The 16,999-nt window shown below is 43.2% G+C and overlaps 1 protein-coding gene across 2 annotated transcripts in view; it reads left to right on the top strand.

The window, feature by feature from the left end:
- Positions 1-12,143, top strand: part of Khdrbs3 (KH RNA binding domain containing, signal transduction associated 3) — a 163,532-nt gene extending 151,389 nt beyond the window's left edge. For both annotated transcript variants that reach the window (XM_052161316.1, XM_052161317.1), the window contains exons 8-9: positions 9,588-9,646; positions 11,519-12,143. In XM_052161316.1, the coding sequence (XP_052017276.1) occupies positions 9,588-9,646; positions 11,519-11,610 (151 nt within the window). In that variant the 3' untranslated portion in view covers positions 11,611-12,143. The remainder of the gene's footprint in view (positions 1-9,587; positions 9,647-11,518) is intronic.
- The last annotated feature ends 4,856 nt before the right edge of the window (positions 12,144-16,999 follow it).

Genomic DNA, 16,999 nt, shown 5'->3' on the forward strand with positions numbered 1-16,999 from the left:
CAGTTTCATTACTCAAAGGAAATTTCTTAGTCTATCAGATCCACATTTTTCAAGTCTGTGAAATAGGGATTAAACTAAAAGAATTTTGAAGTGTGTGTGTGTGTGTGTGTGTGTGTCTATGTATATCTGTGTGTCTGTCAGTATGTGTGCCAGTGTTTCTGTGTGTTTGTATCTGTTTGGATATATTCGGGTGAGTGCAGGTGCCCAAGGAAGCCAAAGGAGGGTCAGATCCCTTGGAGCTGGATGCCCAGGGAGTTGTGAGCCCCTTCCCTTGGGCTCTGGTGACTGAGCCTGTGCCTTGGGTCAGTGTAGCAAGTACTTTTACGCACTGAACCACCTCCCCAGCCCTGCTCAGGCCCTAAAGTATTTAGAAACCCCAAATAGGATTAGATAAGTCAAGCAGGTCATATTGTTTTTTCTGGAGTAATAACAACTTAAGTAAATGAACTTTCTTCATAGAAATTCATGGTATATAAACTGACATTAATGCCATGTTAAAAAGTATATGTTAATACCTCTCAGCTTTATAAAAATAAAATTACTGTTAAATATTTCAATATAATCAGTGTAATATTTTTAAAGACTTTATTTGTATGTAAATTATATGTATGTGCATATGTGAATATGTGCACATGAGTGCAGGTGCCCATGGAGACCTAAAGAGGGCATTGGATCCCCTGGGCTTGGAGTCCCTGGCACTTGTAATCTACCCGATATGGCAACCAAACTCAGGTCCTCTGCAAGAACAGCATGTTCTCTTAACCATTGAATCATCTCTTCAACCAACTCTGTGTGTGTGTGTGTGTGTGTGTGTGTGTGTGTGTGTGTGTGTTTCAGTCACTACTTATTATTGAAAGAGAAGGATTTTTCTCCTCTGTCATTTTCTAGTATGTTGAAAAATGGGTAAAACAGATTAAATATCATGATGGTTTTTAAGTTCCTTATTCTTGGAGTGTAATAGTGATATTTAGGGGCGGGCTGCTTGCCTAACATGCCCAAGATACCTACTTCTTATTTATCACCTTTACAAAGTTTTATTTTGTATCTTAAGAACAACATGATAAAATTGTTTGACAGTTTCTTTTGTTGCTCCTATCAGCCCCATGGTGGATATTCTGAGCAATGTGATATCTCTCAGCCAGATTTAATAGTTCAGAAAGTTCAGGAAACTGAGCCTTCCCTTTTCCCGGCCTGATAGGGCTACTGCACCTTTCTCTTAGAGACAGGGATTTCCTGATTAGACAATAAAATTGTCCTGGCCTTTTAAATTGAACATTATTTATAATGTTCAATGCAGTAGAAATGCTGTAGATTCAGTTTTAGATTGTGGAAATGAGGAGAGCTTGCAGTAAAGCAATGTACAAGGATCCCATTCCCCATGCAGGTGTATTATGCTGATGCTGCACTCTTGTCTGTTATGTGTGCAGAAGCATTATGACTATAAAAAACAATGTGCATTCCCTTATTAGAAAAGACTTCATGGCTAAAAGTGCTCATACTCCTGTGAGCAGTCAGTGATTTGCAGTTTCTTTCGCATTAGAGAGTATGGTTTGCTACTACTGCCGTAATTATTGGTGAAGCACGACGAATTTACCCACATGGTTTGATGTAAATGTCAGCAGGATGGAAAAGACACATAGCATCTCAAGTTTTTATTATCGTGACAACATTTTTACTTCGTGAATCCTGGGGGTCCCCAAGACACACATTGAAAAGCTGTGGCTCTGAGCCATTTAAAAGATGGAACAGTAACTGTAAGAGAAAGACGGATCATCCCTGGGTCAGGCAGCACCAGGATGGGGCAATTTGTCTAAATTGTGTTAGGCATGTGCATGCTTCGAAAGAAATGGATTGTCCTCTCACGCTGAGCTGTTGGTAAGCAGAAATGTCTGCTTTGCTTGTCTGTCACAGGGCACTGTATGAATTCAAGTGTGACTCCTCCAGTAGAGGGATAGGATTCCCCTGTTTCTCTTGAACGCATTTTGCAAAACACTGAAGATAGCCATAATTCCCCCACACTAGGTGCCACAGCCCTGAGGTGCAGGGTCCCTGTGGGAATGCAGGTGAGTGGGCTGCCTTGACTTCACTTAGAGCCTCTTTCATCGATTGTTACAACCTGATTTTGTGGCTTTTTATTCAATGTCCTCCTGAGGAAATGCCATTAAATATTATGAAAGAACTCTTAGGTAAAGAAGACTCTTATTGAAAGTAGATTGAATTTTTTTTAGCTATTTACCCCGAAGGAATTTCAGATATTCACTTATCTGTGATAATGGAAAAGTAAGAATACTCCCAAAATTTCATTTGAAATATTACTTTTCATTTAGTCTGCTTTATCTATAGAAATTCTTCACTGTTAGTATAAGGATTAATGGCTCTTAGTAGAATAGAAACACTGAACAGGGACATTGCTCTAGATCAATAGCTTATGTCACATAATAAGAATTTACCAACTATTAGCTTAAACATTAATTTGATGATAATATATTCAGGAAGATCTTCCTTAAAGAGACAAACCAAATAACTGGAAAAATCAGCCTTGAAAATTCTATCCCAAAGATGTATTGCGTAGTCATCTGACCTGGAGAGGGATTCAGCAGTGCTACTGTCTGAAGTTGTCAGAACTACAGGAACAAGGAATAGTTTCAGAGTTCACTGAGAATTCACTGAGGTGCAGACCGCTTCCGGTCCCCATGCTCATGTCCAGCTGTGGGTATCCCTGATTCTGGAGTTCTGATGTGTGATGTAGTCCTGAGAAGCAATGTGAATGGCAAGCTTATGTCATCTGTCACGTTGTTCTGAGGAGTAAATGGTGTCCCCCCCCACTCACAGATTTGCAGAATTAGGACTTGAATGATTAGTAAATTTAAATGGAGTACAAAGAAAAGCACAGAGCTGAATGAAAATATGCATCAGTTCCACCTGCCACCCATCCTTCCTTGAATCTTGCCCCATGAACTCTCAGAAAGTCTTAAAAGATTCCCAAAGAAAGAATGAGGAAACAGATCAACCCACAGGGTGGAGCAGGAGATGGCAAAACCTTATTCAATAGAAGGGTACTATGAAGAGTGAGCAGCTAGGGGTAGGGCTCTCACACAGGAGGCCAGGACTGAGGGAGCCTTCTCAGGTGCTTCTAAGAGCTACTTCTAAAGCAGTGTCTGCCTGGCTTGGTCTCCAGTGCCCATCAATGCAGAGTAGTGTCTGCACAAGACCACGGGTCTGGTAATACCATGCTCTAGGAGACCCATGAGACACCCCCTCAAACAGATAAGCAATTTGAATATCCCACTTCATATAATACTCTGACCCCTTTCTACCACAAGAAAGTATTTTAAGTAAGGGTGTGTGAGTGAGTGTGTGCATGTTTGTATGGGTGTTTTATTGACAGACAAGCAAGCTGAGAACCTGAGAAGCAAGAATTCATGCATTGCCAAAATTTGCAAAGCTTTTTGGAAACACGAGACCCAGCACACTAAAAGTGGCATACCTTGAGAGAACAATCCTCATAGGCTGGGGGATTTGGTAATTACTAGCCATGTGGATAAGAAGACATGGCCCATAATGACCAAACCAGCTCTGAAGTGGGATGGAGATGGTAAGGCCAAAAAAAGCAATAGGGGGAAAAAAAATGTACAGCGGCCAAGAGATGAAGGATTGCGTCTCCCACTTGAGAAGGAGCCCAGCAGACTGCCAGAGTAGGAAAACACAGTTGGGGGTGTATAGGTGCCAGTGGACAGGGTCCAGGGTCATCTGGGAAATCGGCCTCTCTGGACATGCTGTCCCACGTCACTTTGATATGGGAAGACCCATCTTAATGGTAGACGGGGGACTCGTCTACATGAACTCCGCAAATGGAGCTGAGAATTAGCTTGCATCGATCCCTGTCTCCTGACTGCTCTGACCATGTTGCCACGGTGGACTGACCACACATTCTGGACCAGAACCCATATGAATCCTTTCTCCCTTAAATTGCCCTTGTCAGTGTATTTCATCACAGCCACATCGGGAAAGAAACTAAGTCAGGAACAAGAATTTTTAGAAAGAAGAAAGATTTCTAAAAACAAAGGTAGTTTTCTAGTCGCTGCAAAGGGCATAACAGCTGCCGAAGAAGTAGGCTGGCCATGTGTCATGTATGCAGAGAGGAGGTGAAGAATTGCAAGCCACAAGCCGTCCGTGTGCCACTCAGCTGTCTGCAGGGTCATTGCCAGACTCCGCAGCTTTGCAGGTGTGAGGGATGCAGCCTGCTGTGAGCATCCAGTTGACCCAACTGACCTTCCAGCCTCGTTCTTCTCGTGGCCATTCTCGTACAGTAAGGTTAACCTCAGACAGCTTCACTTTTGAAGAATAAAAAGAAATTAATATTATGTACTTTAGAGGTTTGTGGAGCAGTGTCTGCTATATGGTATATATAATATGACCATAGATTAAACATGTAGCTATATATTAGGCACTAATGCCTTCCATATAGTAGGTAAATTAGGAATTTTCTTTCAAGAATCCAAGAAGTCCAATCCCATTTATTTCTTCCTGCTTTCCTCCAGCACTATCCCGGGCTCCTCTCAGACAGCTGTGTTGAATAGTCTTCTCTTTCCCTTCTTACCTCAGAGGAGGCTGTGTGGGACATCCATATCCCTGTGCTGCTGACAGGAACAGATTCGACACCTTGTTTCTTTGTCTGAATTTTCAGCTCAGTGTCTAGTACAGGCAAAGATACCATTTGTGGGTTTTTTTTTTTTTTGAATGCCTGATTCTACTCAGGATCTAATTTTATTTTGTCAAGATCCTTCTACACGCACAAAGCAACAAGCTTTCAGCATTTCTGTCTTATCCCTTTAGAACAGGAGGAGAAATAGATGCCTCTCCTTTAGCATTACTACTCATAACCTTGTGTCTTCCCAGATTGTCTGGATAGTTTTCTCAACTATAATCTCACCATTTATTCATTCATTCATTCATTCATTCATTCACTCATTCAGTATATTAAGCTAATATTCAGTGAGTTGTACCTTCTGTGTCCTGGACATTGTTCTGAGGGAAGCTGAGCCTTATTACTGACTAGAACAAACACTTAAACCTTTCTCACGGGTCTTGCCTTCTCACTCAACTGAGATGAGATGGAGAAGTGTTGTCTGTATCAGTTGGAGTGCTGTGCCCTAGAGTGAGATGAAGGACCAGAGTTGAAGGCATGGAGAGATGGGTGTAGCAGTCTTCCTGCAGCCCTGGCAGGCATGGTGCAAGCATCCTTGAAGGTATGCAGCTGCACAGGAGTCTCCAGACTTCTTGCTCTCAGCACACTAGACAGATTTGTCCTGGTTAAGAGTTAGTGGTGTTTGGGTGGTCAGATTGAGGGAGGAGCTAAGAAGGCTGATGTGATGTGGAGGGTGTTTTTAGTTTGAAGTGTATTTTAGAAGTTTAGATGTTAAAAGGCAATCAGCACATAAATAGAAATCTTAGAAGAAACACCGTAAAAGATGGTGTAAAATTGAGAGGTTTGGGTATTCAGATTTTACTTAAAGTGGCTACATAAAATCACCAAGGGGTTCTTGTAAATAGGAAAAGAGGACTGACGTCTGAGCTTAGATGCTCCAACCTGACAGATCTAAGAGGAATTGTCAGGCTTATGGCCAGGTGACACCAGTGGTAGAAAAGAGGCAAGAAGTTCCTTGTCCTCCACAGAGCCAAATGTCTGAGGGGACAGGGGATGGTGAGATGGTTTCCAGTGACTGCCTTGCCCTGCCAGAAACTAAGAGAGGAAACCACAGAAAGAACCTTAAGAATCAGAATTATTTTGTGTTCAAATGGCATGATCCTCAGGCATGCCACAAAGGTGATTCATGAAGGGAAGAGTTCTGAGGATCTACAGAGCAGAACATTATGTATACAGACCCCGAAACCAATAGGCCTCAGGGTCGGTGACCTGCTGGAGATATACTGCGCAGTGTTTGCACACGAATGCAGTACTGTAGTTGTGCATGTGTGCAGGAGACACAGCTAATGCAGAATGCTTGCCTTTCTTCCCAGCTCAGGCTTCAGGCGGTTAGCACAAGGAGGAAAGAGCTGCCTCAGTTTCCCCTTGTGAAGAGTTTCAGAGACTGAGCTGGAGGAAGGATGAGGTGTTTGGAGCAAATACTTCCTAAGGCCTGCTCGCAGGCATACAACAACACTGAGGGCTTCCTTTGCTGATAGAAATATAAGAAGAAACTAGTAAAATTGGCCCAGTGACTCTAAAGTAGAAATCAGTGGAAAGATCTAACCACCAGGTTTAAGGACCGAGGAAGTTACTATGAAGCCTTCCTTCTTTACCTAAGGGGTGATCTAGGAAAAGGGGGCGCAGCCGTTTGTAGTCTGTGTTCACTGCATGCTGCACATGCTTCCTTCTGGAAGGAGGACAGAAGCCGTGAGCTATTCCAGCCGGTGCCCTGAGCTCCCTCAGAAGAGGTCATAGGCTCGTGCTATCCTGTAGCGCTCAGGCTTGTTCATTGACTTGGGTGATGGAAACAAGGAACATTCTAAAGGTTTTAAGAATGTGTGAGCTCACTCCTAGTAAACTGAGGAAAAGGAGTCGGTAGAGTGGGGTGGAGCTGTTGCGAGCTAGCCCACTGCCTTACTGGCAGCTTCTCTAGACAGGAGCTCTGCTGCGCTTCTGTGATCATGGTACTGGGGGCAGGAGTGGAGCGGTCTGCAGAGGTGGCGAAAGGCCCACTCCTAACTTCCCCATGAGGGAGAAGCTAACCTGTGTCTTTTCTGATGCAGTGTGGACTCTTCATCCTCACCCGTTTGTTTGTTTGTTTGTTTGTTTGTTGTTTTCTGTTTGTTTTTATTAATATTGTAAGTTGGGTCCTTAAATGGGATTTTTTAGTGTTTGTGTTCCCTCTGCGATGACATGGCTTTTAGTTTAGCCATGGGAAATAGGACACATCTCTGGCTAATAGGCATTTGAGGCACACGAAATGAAATGCCATGGAAGCAATTCTGATGGCGCTGACAGGTAGGAGAATGGGGTGCAGCTGCTCCCGCTCCACAGCCTGATGACAGTCCTGCAATAAATAATCAGAAACTGGGTGAAGTGATAGCAAATGCCAATTTAAAGTTTTCACTTGTCAAAACTAAGATTGTCTTATCACCAAACCAATGCTGGGCCAAATGATGCTGCCTTTTATCCTCCTGATCACTGGAAAATGTTCACAGTCTGACCCCACACTGAGGTGTGTGTGCTCCTCACAGATAATTCCCAGCCTGCGTGGATGTTCATTACCAGTGACGTCATTTAATCAAGGCAGTGGTTGTTACACTCTTGGTTTATTAGTCTCAGTGCCTGTCTGTCATGTCTGCTCTGAGGTAACCATTTGGGAGTTGTCTGAGGAAAGGAAGCCCTTTCAGTTTTGTGAAGGGCAGTCTGAGCTTATCTGTACACCAGGTTCAAATTTTTAAGAACCATGAAGTTGATTTGTTTAAGGGGCTATTATAATATTGCCTCTGACTCTGGAAAAGAAAAACACGACTCAGTGAAATTTAGTTTCTTGGTGGCATTATTCATCCATTTCTTTGCAATAAATTAAGGTGATTTGACTCATTTGGAATCATATTCAGTGACTGCGCCTTGAGGGGCACCACAGGATCTAGGCAGCCCAGCCCAGTGGAACTGTCACTTGACTGTGTGTATATATGCAGGAGTAACTTCATCAGGGACTCTGCAGACAGAGGCCAGAGTTCAGACACCACGGGGGTCTTGATGATGTTGGATGAGACATCAGCATTGCCTTTAAACCTTTGGCTGCGCTGAGTTTCTGCCATTGTCATTAAATGTTATATAAAAGGGCCTTGTTTGTTCTCTTGCTAAATGTTGGGTTTGGTTTTTTGTTTTGTTTTGTGTTATTTTGTTTTTGTTGTTCGTCTTTCTGAATGTGGAGACCTATCACTTTTTTTCCAGCTTGGTTCTTCTCACTGGAAATGGTCATTGTGCCTCAGGGAAAGTTAGGCCTACAAAAGGAGGAGGAGAGAGAGCAGAATCTAGAGAAAAATAAAGCTGTGAGCAGTTACTAAGACTGTGCAGTGTCTCCCCAGGGACCCTTGCATCTGGGCTGATTGTGAGGAGGGGTCATGTGAACTCTGTGGGAACAAAGGCCTGTGGAAGAGTTAGCAGCTGAGGAAAAGAAGGGAGCTGCCTTTGTCCTGTGCATGGTCACAGAGCCTTGCTTGCAGGTGCCACCACCAGCAAGGGTGGTGCCCCTCAGCTTCTCCAGGGAAGCTCACTGTCAGATGACAGAACGCAGTTTTAGGGTGGGTGGGATTGTGCCCAAGAGAAGCTGCTAATGAGTCAGCTGCGCAGGTTGTATGTCTGTGTCTCTGGGTGTGTGTCTGTCGGTGCTTCTGTATGTGTGCCTCTGTCTCTTTGTGTGTGTGTATGTGTGTGTGTGTGTGTGTGTGTGTGTGTGTGTATCTTTCTCCACACACTGGTTCCTCCCTCTGTGCCTGCTGTCAAGCCTCTGGTATAGGTTAGGACAAGAAATGATGACAGTATCCAAGAAAGGAAACACAGGGTGAGGCATAAGGTGTGGGTACAACTTGCAGCTAAGGTCTAGGCATTAAATTGACTGAGCTATGCTGGTTCCCTGGCATCCTTACTGTAACTTGGATTGACAGCTCTCAATCTTTGCCCCAGAGCATGTGTATCTCAACAGCCAACAAAAGACACCATGCTGCGAAAGGTGTGGAAGGCAAGCTGGGCTCCACTGTGCTTGAAAGCCTTGTTTTTGCTCATTGGAACTTGAAATAATGAAGATGCTAGTTTCTTGCAAAATTGGTGGGAAAGAAGGAAGCCTAAGGGGAGAAATGGAACCTAACCTCTGATACTCAAAACATTCATACAGCTTCTCTCTGTACAAACAGCCAGAACCATCAAAGGTGGTACTACTGTTTTTGTAGGATCTGCACCATCTTGTCTATTGCAGGCTCTCCTTCCGGTCTCAAGGACATGGTAGATTAGAACCTCGACTTGCCTATTTGTTGAAAATGCCTTGTAACTCCCCTGGGACAATTCAGCTGCTCTCCTATTACACATTGGCCAGGCACCCAGCCTGAGGGTTTTGCCACTCTGATGACAATATAGTAATGCTGATGGAGAAAAGCAGACACTTCAGGCCTCCTGTTTAATAGATGAATAAAGTGCCCTCAACTGTCACAGTACCAAGTCGTGTGGAAAGTATGCAGAAGTTTAAAAACTGTCTCAATGTTTTGGAAAGACTAGGGTGGCTGCCTCCTGCCCCACCCCCACAGCACCTGTTGTGAGCCCAGCCTTTGCTGTTGGCATACAGTTCCCAGGCAGTCCCTCTGAGGACTCCTGTCTTTCATGCACCATGGGGCGATGGGACAGATGATGTGCTTTGAAAGACAGACTCAGGAGTTAAGAGTAGAGCTTTTGATAGTCAAAAAGTCTGTCTTCTCTCAGTGTTCTGTCATCTCAGGAATTAATTCCACTTTAGCCCATTCTATTTTTAGTTTATCTCATTTTGAGTCCTTCATTGGGTATGATTTAACCCCACAGCAGAAACATCTTGTGCTAACAGTGTTTTCTTTTGTTCGTGCAGCGGAGCTGATTACTATGATTATGGGCATGGACTCGGCGAGGAGGCTTATGATTCCTATGGTGAGTGGCCATAATACAAGAAAGAGAGGGCAAACGGCCATGGACAAACCGTCAAAGTCCTGATTAGAAGCCATCCTTGTTTAAATGATGAATTCATTTTGTGTGTGGACCCTCTTCCTCCTCCTGTTTGCTCTGTGTACACCTTGCTATTTCCAGAGGTTCATTTAATAGTTAAGCGGAATATTTAAAGACAGCACACTTAGGCGTTTTGTTTGGGTTGATGGCCAGTGCTGACCTTCTCACTGTTTTAACAGAGCAGGCTGCCGGACTGCAGATATTTGCTGGCATGGGTCTTTTTTGACGTATCTTTGTTTCTCGCTTATAAAGGAGATGACGCCTTTGAGATTATAGCTCACAGCTTCTTCCACACCCATCTTTCTATTTTAATTCATTCCCAACATCAAGACCTGAGAAAAATTATACCAAAAATCATTTCATAAAGGTTATAAAAGCTGATCCTGGGAGGAGATACGAGAGTCTCTCAGGCTCATTAGGAGGTAACTCCTCTTCATTCTGAGGGAGTCCATAAGGTACTGGGCAATCCATGACCAGAGTCTCAATATGCAAAAAGGGTAACGGGTTTAATTAACAGAATTGTCTGTAGCGACAACATGATAGTAAGAAGTGCCTTTGCTGCAGGGCAGAGGGATCAGGGAACAGGAAGCCTCTGTTGGTGGCGGAGCTCCAGGAATGCCTAGTGTCCTGTGCCCCTGACTCAGGATCCTGGGAACTTAACTCTGTGACATTTCCCTGACCTTAAATGAAAACCCATTTTCTGGTGCACTTTGAAGTACATTTTATATTCCCTGCCAGGGGCAGGGGTGGCCATATATTGAGTGTTTTTTATTTTCTTTTGTGGGTTGCTCTTTTTTTTTTTTAATTCATGAGGCTTAAAAGAGATACATTGGTTTGGTGAGTGCTATCTACTTAAGTTCATGGGAGTTGGCCAGAGGAGTGACGTTGATTGCATGTTTGTATCAGAAGAGGTCATTTTAAGCATTTTTCTCTCACAGCTTTTTAAATTGGTCTCTGGGGACACATGGCTTTTCGATTGCTCCGTGTTACAGCAGGGACTTAACTGTTTGCTGTCTAGAACTGGCAATACCTCAGTGAAAGTCCTGACACTGGACTGTGTTGAATTTCAGGAGGTAAAAGTGGTAGAGCATCTGTGGCTACTGCCAGCTGCCCAGCATGCGTCCTGTTCACTGTTCACGATTGTGGTGTTACTGAGGAAATCTACACCAGTGTGCCTCCTGCAGTCCCCCTGTGGAGAACCTGTAAACAAGCCTCTCGACTTTTCTCTTCTTAGTTTGCCCTTTCCACTTTGCTCTCCTGTCTTTCTTTCTTTCTTTCTTTCTTTCTTTCTTTCTTTCTTTCTTTCTTTCTTTCTTTCTTTCTTTCTTTCTTTCTTTCTTTCTTTCTTTCTTTCCTTTCTTTCTTTCTCTCTCTCTCTCTCTCTCTCTCTCTCTCTCTCTCTCTCTCTCTCTCTCTTTCTTTCTCTTTCTTTCTTTCTTTCTTTCCCAAATTATCTATTCTTTTTTTGTCTTTGCTGTTGGAAGAAATTAGAATGGACCTTTTTCATTCACTTCATAGTTTCAGTAAAAGCTGTTGGATTTGCTCCAGGAGGGAATTTTTCTTGGAGTTCCCAACACAAAGGTCACTCTTTTTCTCAAGGCCATCTTGTCGCTGATGACATGGTCATTTTATGTTGTGTTCACAATATTTTTAAGTAAATCCCCTATGTGTTTCTTTCATTAGTCCATCAGAGACAGGTATCTCCTGTATGACATTCGCTTTGGGTTCTGAGAGATGAAGCAAGCGCCTGGGACCTCATGACAGTGGCCTAATTATGATTCATCTTCCTGATTTTAGGGCAAGAGGAATGGACTAACTCAAGACATAAGGCTCCTTCGGCGAGGACGGCGAAGGGCGTCTACAGAGACCAGCCATATGGCAGATACTGATTGTACTGTCTGATGGTGTGAAATAGCCAATCTCCACCGTCCTGTATACTGTTCAAAGTAATTTTTTTCTATGACCAATCCCTTTTTAAATAAATCAAAATGCTTAAAATCTGAATGGATGGAACTTAAAGCCACTTTGTTGAAGCATCCACTTGGCAGGGAGAAGAAGGACATGTAAAATTTTGTTATTTGCAGTCTGTATATGAAAACTAGGCTATGAAAAGGAAAAAAATAACTTTGATTAACTAGTGTTAAACAAAAAGATAGGTTTACTAAATATGTTAATCCATTCTTTAACATAAGCCTCACCTTTCATTTTAAAGGTTTCCATAGAATTTAGTTATTTTATCTTTCAGCCATATGCTAGTTTTTTTTTCTTTCTTTCTTTCTTTCTTTCTTGCCAACTTGCGTAAAAAGGGAGCCGATTCCAAGTGCAGACAATGTGGTATTCTTTTGTAACTGAGTCCTGAAATGTTCTGTAGTGTTAGGCAAAGTCTCCTCTTGCTTGATACTAAATAAACTTTTGAAAGAAATTTTGTGTGTGTGAGCTAACGATTTCATGTTTTTCTATTTAAAAAGTCCTTCATAAATAGCTGTAAACAGGGAAAGAGTTCCTCTAACAGCGCTTGTCATAACAGGGTCACACTAAATCTTGTACAGCTTCCTTTAAAAGTGGTATAAAATTAAACGTGCCATGGTATACTACTCACCATAGGTTCAGATGCGGTCTAAAGAGTCCACAAGGTGTCGAGCTGCTCAAGTGGCACCTTAAACCCATGCAAACCCAACCTGACTTTAAAACTGGTTCTAAAATAATTACTGGATTTTCTGAAAAGGATGTGATCAGTTTTCATCTTGTTGAGCGTTTTTTCACTAGTGCACCTTTGGATTTTTTATGAGACTTTTGGTACCTTAATGACCACCTCGCCCCATGCTGGAAGCATAAGCACAGAGCTTTTAAAGACACTCTGACTTGCCTAATTGAGGTCGCACTCGCCAAGGCTGAGGATGTGTAACCCTTAAACGGTCTTCATTTTCAAAGGTAAATAAATGAAATAAGATTTTAATCTCACTTAATTTATCTTAATATAACTAATAAAGCCAGGGAGGTTACAACTTAGCCGGTTTCATTATCCATTTTAGAAAGGTTTTAAGATCACCTAAATTCTCATTTTAAAAAGTTTAATTTGTTTTAGTAATCTAAAAAGCCTTAGTCTAGCCAGTTTAATTGGGGCCAATTCTTCCCTATTAAACAACTGTAAAACCTCATAACTAGTTGTGTGTAATACATCTTTTGGTTAATAATTGAGGGCGTTCTTAAAAGTGACAAGGGTTTGATAAAGTTATTTGTTAACCATTTGGCTTCAGTTTTATTGTAGACTATGTAAACTGTTTATCTTTAGTTTCAAGGGGTTCCTTATATTTATTTTGAGTAAACAGATTTCTTCTTTTGTCAGGAGATGTCGACCACCTTGGACTATGAGAGGAGCTCCTCGTGACTTACAGCACACAGAAGTAAGCACCTTTTATCCATGATTCTGAGTTGCCGAGGAGAGGGGGGACAGTTCTTGCTAACGCAGTGGGGGTGAAGCACAGTGCCACCACCACCACCACATCCCTTGTGACAGCACCCTCAGGTCCAAAAGGAGATATTCACAGAATGAATGGGCCAGAGGCGAGAAACTGGAGGCTCAGGCTGTCAGAACCTACATTCCTAGCATAATTTTCAATGAAAATAGAACAGATTAGTCGACGATCCCCAAAAGTTTTTCTGAATCCTTAAGTTAAAGAAAGCAGTCTGCCAAACTGAATGATAAATGTGAACCTTTCATTTTTACACATATGTGTGAAAGCAAAAACTTAAATATATAAGAGATTTTTCAAAACCTGGCCTTGAAGAACAGTGCTTTGTACTTCTGAATCGTGAAAATTATGGCTTTTATAAAATAAAAACAAACCAGGTGTTTCATACAATCCTTTTTCTTCTTCTTCTTCTTCTTCTTCTTCTTCTTCTTCTTCTTCTTCTTCTTCTTCTTCTTCTTCTTCTTCTTCTTCTTCCTCTTCCTCTTCCTCTTCCTCTTCCTCTTCCTCTTCCTCTTCCTCGTCCTCCTCGTCCTCCTCCTCCTCCTCCTCCTCCTCCTCCTCCTCCCCCTCCTCCTCCTCCTTCCTCCTCCTCCTTCCTCCTCCTCCTTTCTCCTCCTCCTCCTCCTTTCTCCTCCTCCTCCTCCTCCTCCTTCTTCTTCAGATCTATAAAGTAGGTGTCTGTAAAAGAGAGATGGTATTGTTAATTTGATCTCACTTTGCATACATTGTGTCTCAAGTCCTGGGCTACATGATCTTTCTGATCCTTCTCTTTTATGGTGTGACATTTGAGGCTGTTATTGTGGAGTTTGGTACTTTGTTTTTGTATTTTAAGATTCGCGGTCCTTCTGTGGGCCTGACTGACCTGGAAGTCATTACATGAGTATACCACTGTGCCTGGCTGGATAATCTCGAGTGTTTATATTTGAGCTCTGGCACTCAGCTGTACACATCTGGGCAAGTCTCCCTTCCTGTCAGAACCTAGGAAATGATGCACACTCCAGTATTCATGGTGCTCTAACTTTCAGTAAGTGATACTACTGTGGGCATTGTTTAACAGACAGTAATGCAGTCACATAAAGGTCAGTGGTCAAGATTAAATTCATGTATCTAATATAGATGAGAAGCAAATGAACTTCTTTTGCCTTAATAATCATTTAAAATTGCTCTTAGAAATCTCTTCTAATAGAGCAAAATTGTGACATTTATTGAATTTGTTTTTTGCTTGGGTTTTAGTTTGGTTTGATTTGGTTTTTATGGGGAAGGAATATGGCATGTCATAGTGTCAGAGCTTTGGGCTTGCTTTCTTTATAAAGTATTCTTGTTTAGCAGTTGTCATAGCAAATAATAAATAATAAATGTAGCCCTCTCTTTGTTGTGGTTTACATAGCAAATAGTGTACCGTCATAGAATTCTATGGGTCAAAACTGTGACATAGGGCTACAGGCAGGATGTTGGCAGTGATTCATATATAAGCTCTGGGAATACCAGTCCCTTCCCTGCAGGCTCTGTGAAGTACATGCACTCCCTTGCTCTCCCTGGCTCTGTCCTGACTCTAAAGTGTCAGTCCTCAGGTAGGCTTCTTTTGTCAGGACTTGTGGGTAGGTAACAGCCAGGAATCATAGAATGTCATCTGGATTTCATTTGTGCATCCTCCACAGCTCCGTCAGACTGACTGGGGATTACTCCAGGAAGTAGGAGCTCTTACTGTCTGTTTTGAGTACTACTACGGACTGACTTGTTAGTAACACTCTGCTTCTCTGTGATTTGTAACTTGAAGGGCAGGGGGGACTGACAGAGCAGCATCTGCCACAACTGGCAAGATTCAGAGCAGAGCAGGAACAGAAAGAGGCCAGACACAGTCCCTGGATGGACAAGCCCCTGGGGATACACTTCGCCATCCAGCCTCACCTGCCAGCATTCCATCACCTTCAGATAGTCTGTTCACAGTTTGAATCTCTCAGTGGATTAGACTGTTGATTCACCAGAGCCATCCTGCAGTGATAGCCTCCCTGTTGTGCTTTACCTCTCTTCTGAGCAAATCTCAGTACAGTCTGGCTGATAGAGTCAAGCATCACAACTGCTGGACAGTCTCCAGCCCCGTCACCACTCCCTCCCGCAAACCTGATTTCCTCCTGCTGCTATAAGAAATGTCTATAGCACCCCCATATTATGCTACACTCATGTGTTCTGCTCCTGGCCTGTCTTTTCCTGTGAGTCCCTCTGTCTTCTCAGGTGATGATATTCCAGAGGGGTCGTTTTGTACTAGATGCAGATTAGACAGTGGGGATGCAGTGACTTAAAAGATACAGGACACTTCATTTAAGTCATTTGAAATCTGATCCTTTTAGTGAATCAGTATTCTCTGCTCTTCTGCACATGGGAGCTAGGCCCAACCTTCGGGACTAGTTCAGTGTCCTCTCTGCTGTTGACTCTCCCACCATCCTCTCTGAACTCGGGCCAGGTCCCTTCTGCTGGTAATTATACTGCCATCCCCTGCCCTCTCTGAAGAGCTGAGTTTGTGACTTAGTTCATTTCAGTATTGATGTCATTGCATAGTAGTTGCAAGCTATATCAGGGGCCAAATGTGTGCTTATCACTTCCTATAAACTGTTTCATTGAATTGTAATTACTATAAGTGTTGCAGTCTGCATTTTATAGAGGAAGGAACCGAAACTTCGGAAGGTGAGGTCATTATGTTAGCTCTAAATCCTTGTAACTGATAGAAGCCAGGGTTGAATACAGCTGCTGGGATCTAGAGTCTTGGAGTTTTAAAACACTGCCTTTTCTGGTTTCCTTGTTACACTATTCTCATCTGAGTGAAGGCTTTTTACAATGGGCAGCTGTCCGCTACCTTATGTCCCACTGGGCATCACCCAAACATTGTTGACTGGCACTGTTCCTCCCTTCCCTATCCCGGCCCCACATTCCTGCGTAAGGAGATGCATTGACTTTTCAAAGAAAACACCATGTCCTAAACATCATGTACTTTTAGTATTCCAAGTCAAACCACTTTTCGTATTCAAGTGGGGTAACTATCTTCTGGGTATCTGTTCGGCAGCAGATGGGAAAGATACAAAGACAAAGTTCCTGCCCTTGCAAGTATCACACTGCTGTAAAAATTAGAAAGCAAAGTGCCAACCAGCCTTGGACACATACATGTAAGGTGCTGTATGCCAGAAGAGGGGTGAAATACCCAGGCAGGGTGCTTAGGGAAAGAGGAAGTTGTCACCAGAGGCCTAGGGCCAGAAGAAAGAGGACAAGCACCCTGTATGAGCACACATCACCGAGCATGGTGAAACCTCCTCCCGACTGTAGGGACCCCACACTAAATGAACATGAGAGAGGTACCGGCTTTGACAGAGCTCTGCAGGTACAAGCACACCCAAAACAAGGTCGGAGTTCTTTCATTCCCTCCTGTTGCTGTGTGTTTACATAAGACTGTGTGATCCTGGAGGAAATGTCAACCACGTTAGATGATGAAAGGGAGAGATGGGTTGGGCTGGTAGGTGAGGGATGAGATGTGTGTGCAGGAGCTCCCTCCAGGGTGCAGGCTCTGCAGGCAGAGACCACGCCTCCATGCACTGAATTCCTCCCCAACTCTGGACAAACCTCCTAGAGCCCAGCAAATGCGCAATGGAGAATTCAGGTGCCCTGCTGTCTTCCACCTCCTGTCCCTGGTTCATACAGTCTCAGGCAGGTTTAGTCAGCATAGAGAGAACCAAACCATGCCCAAGGCATGGGGAGCCTAGCTGGGATGCTCCTGTGGGGGAAGAGATGTCATAGAAATAATTACAGTGCAGAGAAG

Source organism: Apodemus sylvaticus, chromosome 17, assembly GCF_947179515.1.
Source record: "Apodemus sylvaticus chromosome 17, mApoSyl1.1, whole genome shotgun sequence".
Taxonomy (NCBI): domain Eukaryota; kingdom Metazoa; phylum Chordata; class Mammalia; order Rodentia; family Muridae; genus Apodemus; species Apodemus sylvaticus.